Genomic DNA, 14,711 nt, shown 5'->3' on the forward strand with positions numbered 1-14,711 from the left:
AGGCTTGTGTGAGTTACAGAGCAAATCTATTTTGTCGATACTTTGAAATAGCAACATATGTGATGATCGTGGAAATCCACAAATGGATAAATAAGTCATTGCCATGTGGAGTGGGCACCAGGTTGAGATTTTAGGTGCCAGCAGGAGAGACTGATTCTGTCTCCTTTTAGCAGAAGCAGAATGGATTAGAATGGTATCGGGTAGCTCTCAGAATCGCCAGCAAGGTGGGAGAGCCTGACTGGGGATGTGAGAAACCTGCAGGGCCAGGACCACAGGTTGGGGCAGGCCCCAGGGAGAGCCTGGCATGGTACCCTGGGCACTACTTCCCTGTCTTCTCTCAGCCTCGTGCTCTAGAGTCATGTGGGAGCCTCTCCCTAGCTGGTTAGGCCCCTGTCCCTGGAGAACCAGGCACCCCAGGAAGAGCAAGTGGCTGGCATTTTTGGCTATTATAGTACAGCCTCCCCCTCACCCTGAGACTCACCCATAGGAGGATTCCCCAGCACTGGAAGGATGCTAAAAAGTGAGGAGCATCCCCTCCCACGTGCTTCTCTAACACTCCAGGCAGCATGGGGCCATCTAATCCCTGGCTCATTGAGGGCTCTCTTCTGAGCTAGTCTCTGTTCAGTCATTTAGACCATTTTGTCAGCTCCATTGATAAGAGAACATGCAAATTTTTGTCCATAGGCGGTTGAGGAGTGTTTGTGCTTTGGGCTTTAAGAATTAACGTGCTTGAATGAGCTACTTCTGATTCAATAGGACAAATTTCTGGGGCCTTCTCCTGCTGCCACGGGAACCAAATGTCCAAAGAGCTGGTCACCTCCCTCCCACAGTCCTCTGACATCACCATCCCTTACCCTACAGGTGGGGAGACAGGTCATAATTTTTACAAGTCCCCAGAGACTCCACTGTGCCCTCCCTGAGTTAGAACCACAAAACTTTTTCCTCAAGTGAACAAAGAGCCTATGATGCTTAGGAAAAAGAGGCGATTTGCCCTGGATCTCACATCGCTGAGCCAAGGATAGGGTCTGGAACTTTTGATTCCCATCCAGATGCTCCTTTCTCTGCTCTGCAGCCACTCAGTCATACAAGAGGGCACTGGGCCATCTTGGATAAAAGGTCCTTGACAAGTGCAAGTGTCCACCCTGGAACGGCCACTGACTGGTTTTAAAGTCTCTCTGTTAAAATTGCCAGGTTCCCTTGGGGCCCAGCCAGCGCCTCCTGACTGGACCCGGCTCTCCTCACCCCAGTGGGGGCTTTCCCTGCTCAGTCTCAACCAGACTCTAGAACGGAGCCTCCCGGCTCCAGCCTTGCTTTCATTTCTGAATAAACCTGCCTCTCATGAACAAACTGATCAGGCCTGCAAGTTCCAGCTTCATTTTCTCTGAATCTGGTCAAGTTCATTTCCCAGTCTTGACCCTTCTGGGAAGTCAGTCCTTCTAGTTTGGGCTTTTCTTTGTGAACAGGAAACACTGCATTTCCCCCTTTGGAATTAGAAGAGCCTGCCCTCAAATCCCGTCCCCCTCACGGCCCAGTGGTGTGACTGCAGGCTTCAGGTGAGCTCTGTGAGCCTCTCTTTTCGCATCTATAACATGGGAAAGCTAGTTTCTTCTCCCTGGAGATCTCCCCTCCACTGTGCTTCCTGCCAGTACCCCCACCAAGCCAAATGCACACCAGCGCATCTCAACCAGAGGCGTCAGCTGAGGGGTAGACGAGATGCTCCAGAAGGCTCCACCTGTAGTTCCTTTGTTGTTCACTGCATCTTGAACCAAGCTGACAGTTTTCTGTCACCAAATAGACTGTGCTTGTACTTTACTATTTACATGCCAAAGTATAGTTTAAATTACATTCTACCCAGCGAGAGAGTTCTCCTTGTTACATCAAGAAGTAGGAGGAAGAAGAGAGACACCTTCATTCTCTGTCATCATCAGAAGATGGTAGGCAGTCTCTCCCTTCACCCACCACCCCATGTGAGAATTAAGCTCTAATCATAAGGAACTTAGAAAAACCCCAGTGTCATTTGCTGTTTGTCACTATTTGAAGTTTCACTTGATGAATACTCTACTGGGGGCTTGCTATGGGCCAGGCGATGTACGAGGCACTGGGGATGCAATGGGGAACCAAACAGCCACGGTCCAGGCCCTCCCAGAGCTAACGAGGGGGCAACAGACAGTAAAAAGAGAAGCAAACAGCGTGTTTGTTTGTTTGTTTGTTTTCAAACTGAGGCGAGTTCCATGGGAGTAACCTGCTCTAGATTGAGGGAAATCTAAAGAATGTTTCTCCAAAGAAGCGGAAATCTAGAGAGTGAGGAGGAATTAGCTTGCCAAGCACAGGGAAGAGTGTCCCAGAGAGGAGGGAGAGCTGTGTGAAGACCCAAACAGCTTGGCGTGCTCAAGGCTGCAACAGCAGGGCACAGCACCTGGTGAGTGGTGAAGACATCCATAACAGAAACACAGGGAGACATCCATGACGGGAGACATAGGCAGGGTCATACCATACAACTCCAGGGGGCAGTTATAAAGGGAAACTGTTGCAGGCATTTGTTTTGAGCAGGGAATGGCATGATCCAATGTATATTTTTTAAAAATCACAGGCTACTGTGTGGACAGTAGATTGTAGGGGGCTACAGGAAAGTTGTGATCATCACTTGCTAGAAATGATGGTGGCCAAGGAGATAGAACTGGACAGGTAGATTTATATCGGTAGAGGTCCAGCAATCTGTGCCAGTCACATGTAGAGTATCTGTCCTAAGAGGTTGCTGCTGCTGCTGCTAAGTCACTTCAGTCGTGTCCGACTCTGTGCGACCCCATAGATGGCAGCACACCAGGCTCCCCCGTCCCTGGGATTCTCCAGGCAAGAACACTGGAGTGGGTTGCCATTTCTTTCTCCAGTGCATGCAAGTGAAAAGTGAAAGTGAAGTTGCTCAGTCATGTCCGACTCTTAGCGACCCCATGGACTTCAGCCTACCAGGCTCCTCTGTCCATGGGATTTTCCAGGCAAGAGTACTGGACCTAAGGGGTTTGGAGGGATCAAATGACATCTTGATGCAAAGCCCCTCGCCTGGTACATCCACATGGGCAGTCAGTTAATAGTGGCTCCCGTTGCCTAAGGCTTCCCTGATGGGGAAGCCAGTAAAGAATCCACCTGCAATGCAGGAGACATGGGTTCAATCCCTAGGTCAGGAAGATCCACTAGAGGAGGAAAATTGCAACCCACTGCAGTATTCTTGGGAGAAGGCAATGGCACCCCACTCCAGTACTGTTGCCCGGAAAATCCCATGGACGGAGGAGCCTGGTGGGCTGCAGTCCATGGGGTCGCTAAGAGTTGGACACGACTGAGTGACTTCACTTTCACTTTCGTGCATTGGAGAAGGAAATGGCAACTCACTCCAGTGTTCTTGCCTGGAGAATCCCATGGACGGAGTAGCCTGGTAGGCTGCAGTCCATGGGGTTGCACAGAGTCAGACACAACTGAAGCGACTTAGCAGCAGCAGCAGCAGTATTCTTGCCTGAAAAATCCCATGGACAGAGGAGCCTGATGGGCTACAGTCCAAGGGGTTGCAAAGAGTCAGACACGACTGAGAGACTAAACACACACGCCTACTGCATAAAGAGATGGTCAAGGATGGGAGGAACCAAATGAAGAATAGCTTCTCCCTCCCTCAAAACCCCAAGAGTCATGGTCAGTTTACTCTCAACCGGTGGTTTCCAGCTGTCGTCATGCTTATCATTATCATTTCTGCAAGCAACAGAACCCATTTCTAACTTGAAATGTGCTTTGGTTGAGTCAGAGGTGGGGTGCCTGTAACTCATCCCATTTGTATCTCTTTTCTCTGAGGGGCCTCTGCATGTCCTCATCAAACCCCTGGGCTCTATGGAGCTAGGAAACCACTGCTATGGAAGTCTGTATTTTAGGGCAAGGCTGCTATCCCATCCTTCAGATTCTTTAACTAGACACGAACTGGACCTCCAATAAACATGAATGAGAAAAAAAAAAATTAGCCTCAAGACTTCCATAGCACAAACAGGTAAACACTGTACACACATGTGTGCAGACGCACATGCTTGAGCACACACACATACATACACACACCACAGTGTGGTTTTGTGTTGGGAAAGCCTCAGTTGAAGAGGTTAGGACAAGCTGCATGGAAGGAGTGACCCCTGAACAAATAGGGAAGGCATTTTCTAAGTGGACGGGGGAAGGTCAGCCTGCAGGTGGAGTCAGATGGTGTCTTAGGATAGAGTTTCAAGAAGCAGACCCTCAGATGAGGATGTGGGTACAAGATTTTTTTTAAAGGAAGTGTTCCCGGTGAGATGGGGAAAGAAGTGAGGAGACAGGATAGGGAAAGAGAACGAGGGAAACAAAAGTGGGATTCCAGGGGCCTCAGGCTCAGCAGAGCTCTGGAGCTCAAGTACTACTTCAGAGTTCTCTTACTCTGAAGCAAGGGAGCTAGGCTTTCTCCCTCCTGTTGTATGTCAGCCACTGGACAGAGGCTGCCCAGGAGACACTGAGCACCAAGATCCTCCCCCTCTCCCCATGCCCTGAGGGAATGCAGTCGCTAGAGGTGAATGCATGATTGGGTGTAGGGAACGGATCGAGGGACCTGACAGATGTGAGCACAGGTGGCACTGGTCTCCACCCAGACCCTGGGGGCTCGGCGCGGCTTGCCTTTCTGTGCCCCATTTTGCTTAATGATTTCATTTTCGTTCATTTATGCTCAGTTCTTGTGATGTGCTGGCATTTGATGTGATTATCGCCTGACACACTCACGTCGCCCTGTGAGCGAAATATTATTGCATCTACTCTCTGATGAGGAAACTGAGGCCCCCAGTTGACAGCCTGAGACGCCGAAGCTTATCAGTGAAAGAGCCAGGTCTGGCATAAGGCCGACTGTTTGCAAGCCCAAGGCTCCTTTCATCCTCTGCTCCCGAGGCCCGAGCTGTCCTGTCGTCTGGCCCACACACAGTGGAGCACCACTCCTGGCAGATTGGTAGGAAACACAGCCATGGGTGGTGAACAGCTGGCCCGTCGTCTTAGGAGAGACCCTTGGCTCCAGTGACCTCAGAAGCACATCATGTTCTAACTTAGTGGTCTGTTGATTCTGGAACTCTTCCTGTTGTGGCCTGGTCCCTAACCAGATGCACAGCTACTCATCAGGAGAATTAGCACTCATCGAGGGCCCTCCTTAGCCTACGGCAAAGGAGCTGTGTTCCCCCTCCACCCCGCCCCCCTGCCCCGCCCTTTAAAGAGGGCTCATGAGGTTTCTCAGGAGTAATAGATATAAAACCTCTCACCACTATGTCTGGCACACAGTAATTTCTCAACAAATATGACCCATTCTTAACAACTAAGGAATTAGCACCAGTCTAGCTCATCTCTCTGCAAATTCTAACAGAGCAAGGAATTCCTGAAACTCCACAGCCAGGGGCAAGTTTGACATCTTTGTTTATCACAGCTTGCAACAACCAGCTTGCCAAATGCAATTTATTTTCTGTTCATTGATGTCATCTCCGTAAGCCTGAGTCTTCAGACTCCCTTGAGCTGGGCTGCTTTCTGAAGGCTCTGTTCTGAGAGCGATTTAAGATGTGGTTCCACTAAGAACATTTCCTCCAGCTCCCACAGCCCTTTCTCCCTGCCCCCTCCCCCACTGTTAGATGTAATTAGAAGCAGGTGAAAATGGCATTTCCTTGTTCCAGATGTTCTTCTTTCCCCACTTTTTGTTTTACATACATTCCTTCCCTCTGTGAGACCTGTGTGTGATGTTGATTATGGAAAGCATCTTGCCCTTGTAATTGACCTTCAGCCAGAGGGGCCTGGAGCTGAGTCTCCCCTCGGGTGTTGCTGATGCTGAGCTGTCCCCTCAGCCTTAGAAGCCCCCTGTCCAGCCAGGCCTGGGCCAGCTGTACTCTATTTTGGTCATGTTCTCAGGCCTTTTGGAGACCTGAGCATTTCCAGCTATGACATTAAGCGTATTTGCAGTGGTCATAACATAAAAGTTTCCAGAAACCTGCAAGTGAATCAGTGCTGTGGTTTGGGCTTGCCAGCTGCCCCAGACTGAAAGTTGGTTCCCTGATGCCAGCTTGCTAGCCTCAGGTGCGTTCAAGTTTATAGCAGTAGGCAGGATGCCCAGCCTGTGGGCCTGCCATTGCCCCCGCCCCATGGCTGTCCTCCTCTAGGAATCTGTTGAGCCAGACAGATCCTCAGGCTCCTCAATTCTCTTATGTTTTATTGGTTAACACCTGACACACAAGCCCCCCAGCCTCAGTCTGCTACTGTGCGATCATTTGCTGCTGCTGCTGCTGCTGCTAAGTCACTTCAGTCGTGTCCGACTCTGTGCGACCCCAAAGACAGCAGCCCACCAGGCTCCCCCGTCCCTGGGATTCTCCAGGCAAGAACATTGGAGTGGGTTGCCATTTCCTTCTCTAATGCATGAAAAGTGAAAGTGAAGTCGTTCAGTCGTGTCCCACTCTTAGCGACCCCATGGACTGCAGCCTACCAGGCTCCTCCGTCCATGGGGTTTTCCAGGCAAGAGTACTGAAGTGGGGTGCCATCGCCTTCTCCGGTGCGATCATTTATCCCTTCGCTAATCAGAACTTCTGCTGCCCCGTCTCTCAGCCGCCTTCCCTCCACCCTCTGAAACCTGCAGGCTCCCCCTCAGCCTCAGTCTTTTTCCTCCTTTCTCATTCCTTCCTGTTACATTGGGAGTGTGGATGTCCCCTGGCGATACCACTTCCTCTACAGCCTTCGTACTGGGCCTGTTCCTTGAACCCCCACACAAAGTTCTCCTTGCTAACCTATACTCATTTTGCAGCCACAGTGCTCTTTGCAAAATGCAAACTATGTCACTCCCTAGTTAAAAACTTTCATTGGCTTCCTATGCTTCTTAAGATAAAGCATATAATTCTCTCTGGTTTTTTAGGTTTAATTCCACAGTATTTGTAATGCAGTATTTAAAGCATCCCTTACTCCTCCTATACTTATTAACAATTTTCTCAGATAGTTTTATGAATGAATCTGATGATTCTTAAGGGTTATTTATAAGGAATTCTCAAAGCCATGCCTCAGGAAGACAAAAGAGGCTCTATATTGCTTTTTGGAGCAATTCTATAAGTGAATAAAAGAGAATCAGAAGCTTGAATTTCAGTGTTTTATGAAAATAAAATAACCTATTAAACCAAGTTATTTAGGAATTAGAAATTATGATCAAAATAACTGCAGGTTTGGCTTGATTTAGTGCAGCCATCGAGAAGCTATATGGGGCCAGTTTTCAGATGGAAGTCACATGCTTCTTTAATGTAAAGCATATAATTCTTAACACAGTCTCCAGCCCTTCCTTGTCGCTGCAGCTTCATCTTGATCATCTTCCCTTGGCTTCTTACTCCTTCCATTCGCTCCAACTGTGCTGTCTGCTGGCAGTTTCTCACCCCTGCTAAGCTGTCTCCTGCCATAGAGGTTTTTCACATGCTGTTCCTTTTTGGAATATTGTTCCTATCCCTCTTTGCCTAGCTAACTTCTGCTTATCCTTTAACTCTCAGCTCAGGCAGTCCCTCAGAAATTTCTTACTGACTGCCATGCTTATCTTAGAGTCTTTTCTAACCATGAACCTCTCCTTGGGGGCAGTTTCTAAATTATAATTTTGCATTTATGTGTCTAAACTGGCAAGTATTCTCTGTAAGCTGGAAGTTCCATGAGGGCAAAGACTGCCTGTTTTATTGATCTGAGGATCCCCACAGTGCCTGGTACATACTAGGTCCTATATATACTTTATATATATATAGGACATTGTTGAATGGATGGACAGACAGACAAATGGATGGATGGGATGGATGGATGGCCAGGATTCTCAAAAAAAAATGACATTTGCCGATTTATTCTTGAAGTAGAAAAAAGAAAAACACACTCAGAAACTCCAGCTTCAAATCTTTCCCTCTCTTTTGTTGCAGAGTGAATCATAGTCATACTTCATCTAATGTTATGGCAGAAAGGACATTGAATTTATTAGTTTGCACATTCATGAATCACATAATGGATCACTACCTTGGGCTAGGTGACAGGAGAACATGCATTCAAATCCTTGTTCTGTAAGAATTCAGTTTACTGGAGTCCATAGAAAGGAAGATACATCATTACGTTACAGAGTGAGGAGACTTAGAACTGGGATGATGAAGTGCTCCACAGTGGTTTCAAAACTAACCCTTGTGGAGGGTGGGTTCCCTTAAGTTGGTTCAGGGGCTAGGGTAAAAGGGACTGGCTTGGGAAGGGAGGCTGATCAGGCAGGACTCTTAACTGCCCACCTTCTTTAGATACAGAAAATCTCCACGTTTTTTCTGTTTTACAAATTGGGGTGCTATCTCAGGTTTTCTCTGTTAAGAAAGGTTGACAATTGTTGTTTCCAAAAGCTCAGAGAATGATTAATCCTGCTGAGAAAAGCAGAGTAAGTCAGTCTTCTTGGAACAGAAGATGTTGGAGCAGATCCTCTCCTTTTAATTTTTTTTTTTTTTAACTTGGCTTCCAGATGCTGAAACTCTTAAAAAATAGTTAAAGTAAGAAAAAGGAAAAAATAACCACGGTATTAAAAAACACCTATTTACTTTAAAAACTTCCTGCTTTTTCTGCAAAGCTTAAGTTTTATATATGTTAAATTGATAATGATTTTTTCATATAACTTTATGGCATGTATCATTTTTCCCATTTATTATCATGTTAGACTTGGGAGTCAGGCAAAAGATGATTTCATGTCCTTTCTACAGCATCCTGGAGTATTCTCTATCCCCTTTCTACTCAAAATGTGGTTCATCAGTATCACCAGTGAGTATAACCAAAATGTGGATTCTCAGGCCCCAATCCAGACCCATTCGTTCAGAATCTGCATTTTAAGTAGATTCCTCATGTGATTCTTACACAATTAAAATTTGAGAAAAGCACTGTTTTAACAGGTCTGCCTAACTCCCTAGTGGGAGCTTCCCAGGTAGCTCAGTGGTAAAGAATCTGCCTGCCTTTTTAAGGAATCTCCACACTGTTCTCCATAGTGGCTTTACTAGTTTGCATTCCCACCAACAGTATAAGAGGGTTCCCTTTTCTCCACATCCTCTCCAGCATTTATTGCTTGTAGACTTTTGGATCGCAGCCATTCTGACTGGCGTGAAATGGTACCTCATTGTGGTTTTGATTTGCATTTCTCTGATAATGAGTGATGTTGAGCATCTTTTCATGTGTTTGTTAGCCATCTATCTGTCTTCTTTGGAGAAATGTCTGTTTAGTTCTTTGGCCCATTTTTTGATTGGGTCGTTTATTTTTCTGGATGAGCTGCAGGAGTTGCTTGTATATTTTTGAGATTAGTTGTCCCACTGCTGGGCATACACACCGAGGAAACCAGAATTGAAAGAGACACGTGTACCCCAGTGTTCATCACAGCACTGTTTATAATAGCCAGGACATGAAAGCAACCTAGATGTCCATCAGCAGATGAATGGATAAGAAAGCTGTAGTACATATACACGATGGAGTATTACTCAGCCATTAAAAAGAATACATTTGAATCAGTTCTAATGAGGTGGATGAAACTGGAGCCTATTATACAGAGTGAAGTAAACCAGAAAGAAAAACACCAATACAGTATACTAACGCATATATATGGAATTTAGAAAGATGGTAACGATAACTATGTATGCAAGATAGCAAAAGAGACACAGATGCATAGAACAGTCTTTTGGACTCTGTGGGAGAGGGAGAGGGTGTGATGATTTGGGAAAATGGCATTGAAACATGTATAATATCATATAAGAAATGGATCGCCAGTCCAGGTTCGATGCAGGATACAGGAAGCTTGGGGCTGGTGCACTGGGATAACCCAGAGGGATGGTATGGGGAGGGAGGTGGGAGGGGGGTTCAGGATTGGGAACACGTGTACACCCGTGGCGGATGCATGTTGATGTATGGCAAAACCAATACAATATTGTAAGTAATTAGCCTCTAAGTAAAATAAGTGAAGTCACTCAGTCGTGCCAACTCTTTGCAACCCCATGGACTGCAGCCTACTAGGCTCCTCTGTCCATGGGATTCTTCAGGCAAGAATACTGGAGTGGGTTGCCAAAGTAAAATAAATAAATTTAAACTAAAGAAGAAAAAAAAGAATCTGCCTGCCAACACAAGAGACACAGGTTTGATCCTTGGGTCAGGAAGATCCCCTGGAGAAGGAAATGGCAACCCACTCCAGTAATCTTGCCTGGAAAATCTCATGGACAGAGGAGCCTGGTAGGCTATAGTCCATGGGGTCAAAAAGAGTCAGACACGACTGAGCACACTCACATAACACATACTCTGAATTGTATATTCAGTATAAAGGGAAACCATCTATAGTATAAACTGAGAAGTGATGTGATGAGACCTGTGCTTTAGGAAAGCAACTCTAACAGCAAAGAGGCTCCTCCAAGGCTCCTGAAATAATACTGGTGAGAGAAGCTCAGGCTTGACCCTAAGCAATAACTGGGGATGGGAGCAGAGATATTTAAAGAGGCACCAGGGATGAGATTAGGAAACAACTATGTATAAAATAGATAAGCAGCACGGATATATTGTGCAGCACAAGTAATTATAGACATTATCTTTTAATAAGTTTTAATGGCATATCATTTGTAAAAATACTGAATCACCATGCTGTATACCTGAAACAAATGTAATATTTTAAATTGACTGTGCTTTCATTTTAAGAAATACCATGGACTAATTCAACACTTTTTCTTTTGATTAAAATAAAGGATTTTAGCAGGAACGTCCTGCTTATTAATGGTGGCAACCAACTGGACTGTCAGTGCTTCCTGCCTCTCTCTGTGGTCCATTCTGCTATTCCTTTGGCTTTTATCTAAGATGTGGCTTCTTAGAACTGCCGGCTGCTCAGACCCTCCCCCACAATGAGTTTATTAGAGTTGAGATGTGTAGGAACCAGCTCTGCCAAAGCATAAAGCACACGTCCAAGATGATGAACGGCATCACTAAAAATAATAAAAGATTAAGCACACATTCCAGGGAAGTGACAGGGCATTCTTGTGGAATTTGCCAGACTAAACTGTAGTGGATTCTCTCCACTGTCTCTGTATCCACAAAACCAGACCTCCAGAGTGGCTTTGCCGATACGGATTTTGGACACCGCCAGCAGGCAGCATCTCCGTGCAGCCACAGGGCTGATCCAAGGGGCGGGGCTTACAGCTGACCTCACGGAGCCCGCAGCCTGTCTCGGCAGTTCAACAAAAAAGTTCAGCAGCCTTTCACTATGCGCCCAGAGACCAGGAACCGTCTGAGACTATCCTGCTTCCCCATCGCACAGAGGAGGAAACTGGAAAGATGACCTTGGTTGCCCAAGGGCGCATCTCTTGGCTGCGGTGCCTCACCGTCCCCCTGTGCCTGATACCACGAGAGAGTCTGAGTACAGGAGATGATGTGATCCACAGCTTTTTAGAGGCAGTGACTCAAAGACATGAGTCTGTCTTTAAGCACAGGAATCTCTAATCTGAACCAAATAGAAAAGAGTAGGATTAAGATGACAGACTTTACAGTCCATTTCTATCCCACCTCCCCTCACCCCCATGTATTCTTTCTTCAGGGTTCCCCCATATCTGAAAATCTCTCTTTCACATTCAGTTCATGAAAATGCATTCAACTGCATACATAGGTTACTTACACTGTTCTCTATGTATACTGACTTCAATAAATCATTTTTTTTTTTAATTAAGAAGTGTGCCAACCATGCACAACCTCAAAAAAAAAAAAAAAAAAAAACCTTCCTGCCAGCACTGCTAGTGATACTGATGGGAGCACCCAGCACGTGTCGGGGTGGACTCTGCCAGGTGTGGTGTGTGCGTTAGCCCCTTGAATTCTCTGGGGAGGGGCTGTTCTACCCCTGTTTTACAGATGAGAGAACTGAGGCTCAGAGAGGTCAAGTACCTTGTCCAAGGGCACACAGCCAATGAGTATATGCTACAAAGAAACCTCATTTCCATTCCCCAAAGTGACCGCTATGTTCTGTAGGCTGTTTTCTTTGACTTGTCCCAACATAGAAAAGAATGGTTTCTCTTCTGCCTGATTTCCCTTGAGATAATATTTTGGATTCAGGATCTGTCTCATGGATGTCCTCTCCCCCAGCATACCCCCCCTTCCTATCCTGCCTGTAGGAAAGGAGACAGTGAGACAAAGAGGATTGCGTTTGGTCTCCTTTTCACCAAGGGAGAAACAGTGAATGATTCATTTAGTTGACAGAGTGTCTTTAAAGAGCCACCATCAGCCACACACTCTATGATGTGCTAGTGACCAGCTTAGATTGGGCCTTCGAGGGTGGCTAGACCTGAGTTCAAATCTTGACTCCACTTGAGCTAAATGGCCCAGAGCAGGACGGTGCTTAATACCTCCTGGAGTGATTGTGTGGGTTAGACAGAGATTGCAAGGAAAGCACAGAGCCTACAAGAAATGTTAGAGAGAGGGAAGCCAGGCCCTAAATAGAGAGCATAAATGGTGCTAGGCTGTGTCAGCTCAGTCATGGGCCCCATCACCACTGAGGCTTGAGCAGGAGAGCAGGACCCCTGGGCTTCCTGCCAGGCAAAACATCAACTGGCTTCCAGGGTTGACCAAGGTTTAGGTAGGCTTCTCCAAGAAGGGGCTAGACATTCCAAGGACACGGACCAGGTTGGACAAAGCCCTGTGGCCGGGCCAGCCTGTCTGCCAAGGGAGACAACGGCTGCCCAGAGTGGAGATTTCCGTCTCTTCAGCAAAGAGCAGCTTGAATGAGACTGTAGGGTGTTAGGAGGATTGGCCGCAGAGGACACAATGGATGCTTTGAATTATGCAAAAACAAACTCCACTGGGACCAGTGGGGCAAAAACAGAGCCAAGGGATGCAGTCAGTGTTGAGCTGATACATGTTAAACAATGGCAGGAGGCTGTGGGAGCCCTGATTCGTGCGTCAGTTTCAGTGGTGTAAATACTCTCATGACGGAGCATTTCAGAATACCACCGTAATGTCCTTAGATGTGGAGCTGGCAAGAGAGGCACACCATTGGCATCACTGGAATGAGCCAGCACAGCACCGTGGTTAATAAAAGCTGGAACAGCTTGCCTCACCGCGACATGGGTTCTGAAGACCCTATGGCTCCCTTTGGGGACCAGGGCTTAGCTCCTCAAGTGAATGCCTTCCGTGTCCTAAGCATCACCATGTGACCCAAAGCAGACTGTGCCTAGCCCTTGAGATCTACAGTCTCCTAGGGAAACTGGCATTAATCCAGTAATTACAGTAAGTTACACAGTGCGCTGAACACTCAGAAGTCCTGTCTTATCTGGAGGGCACACCCATGTCCTTTGTTTTTAAAACCCATAATAAAACAGAGACTGTTATTGTCTTTTCTGAATCAAGAACATAGTACCTCGTCAAAGTTTTTTGCCACGCTTACATTCACTTCGTGGTATTTAAATCAAGATTGTTGTCTTTACAAGCCCTTCAAGAATTGAGACTTCAAGTGCCTTTTCAGATCCTAGTGAAAAACCCATCAGAATACAACCAGGAAAGCATTCAACAGGTCCGTTTTATAGCAACAGCAGTCTGGACACATCTCTCCGGTTCAGCCTCAATGTCAAGCCCAGGTTGGACCCCCTCGTGCGGTGGGTGCTTCTTTTGGGGGACCAGCTGACTCTTGCTTTGCCTCCCAGGTGGTCTTCGAGGCGTTGCACAATCTGGAGCCGCGAGGCTACGTTGTGGGGTGGATCATTGCCATCAGCTTGCTGGTGGGAATCCTCATCTTCCTGCTCCTGGCCGTGCTGCTCTGGAAGGTGAGTGGAGATCGTGGGTCCCCAGGCAGTCTCCATCCGGACGCCCAGCTCTCCTGCCTTGCTGGGGTAGAGCTCCTCGAAAGAGGTTTCATGTTGGAACTTCCTTCCTGGAGCAAGGTCCCCTCCAGGCAGTGAATGGAGTCTTGACTCCTCATGAGGTCATTCACACCTGAGGACTGGCGCACTTCAGAAAGAACCCCAGAATTTCACCCTCTTCTTCTTGGGGCTTCCCTAGCAGAGTTGCCACCAGTCCTAACACAATATGGTGGAAGCCTCACTCCAAACCAGAAGCTTGGTGAGTAACAGCTGGGACTGGGATGTGGATGGTTGGCTTGTTTACTTGTCATAAACATAAGAAAGGAAGCTACAGAGTCACTCTCTGTTCTTCTCCCATGTGGAATATGGGAAAGATTTCCACCCAGAGGACTCTACTAATGGAAATAGGCTATGTGTCCAGAGTGCTGCCCAGGTGGCTCCATCAGAAGTTCTCCCAACCCCATGGGGGTTCATTTGTAGGTGCCCCAGGTGGCAGACTTTCCCTGCCTCCTTCAACAGGGAGCACCTGCTCATCCTTCACGTCTTGCTTCTTGTCACTTTCTCCAGAAAGAGGGGTGTTCTCACCCTCAAGTCTAGGACAGTTTCTTTGCTCTGCACTTTGCTCTCAGAGACCTGGGGTCCTTGACTTCAGAGCCTCTGTATTCATCAGTAATGGTTTCAGAGTCATCATCTGAGGAAGGCCTGCCCCTTCCACTGGAAGGTAATGTGCCAGCTGAGTGGGGTCCTGTCTCTTCTTGTTTCAACGGAGTTCCCAGCTCCTAGAGGAGCACAGGGACTGCAACTGGAACTTCCTGACACCAAGTTCCTGCTTTTCTAGTGTTCTGGGTTTCAGAGGCAAGTGGA

General features: G+C 47.1%; 1 protein-coding gene across 2 annotated transcripts in view; it reads left to right on the forward strand.

Moving 5' to 3' along the window:
* The window catches only part of ITGA9 (integrin subunit alpha 9), a 364,736-nt gene that overhangs the window by 332,358 nt on the left and 17,667 nt on the right, over nt 1-14,711 (forward strand). For both annotated transcript variants that reach the window (XM_086365876.1, XM_086365877.1), the window contains exon 27: nt 13,692-13,811. In XM_086365876.1, coding sequence (XP_086222002.1) covers nt 13,692-13,811 — 120 coding nt within the window. The remainder of the gene's footprint in view (nt 1-13,691; nt 13,812-14,711) is intronic.

This window comes from Bos grunniens, chromosome 22, assembly GCF_055505025.1.
Source record: "Bos grunniens cultivar Pamir isolate PY7600 chromosome 22, Bosgru_T2T1.0, whole genome shotgun sequence".
NCBI classification, from domain to species: domain Eukaryota; kingdom Metazoa; phylum Chordata; class Mammalia; order Artiodactyla; family Bovidae; genus Bos; species Bos grunniens.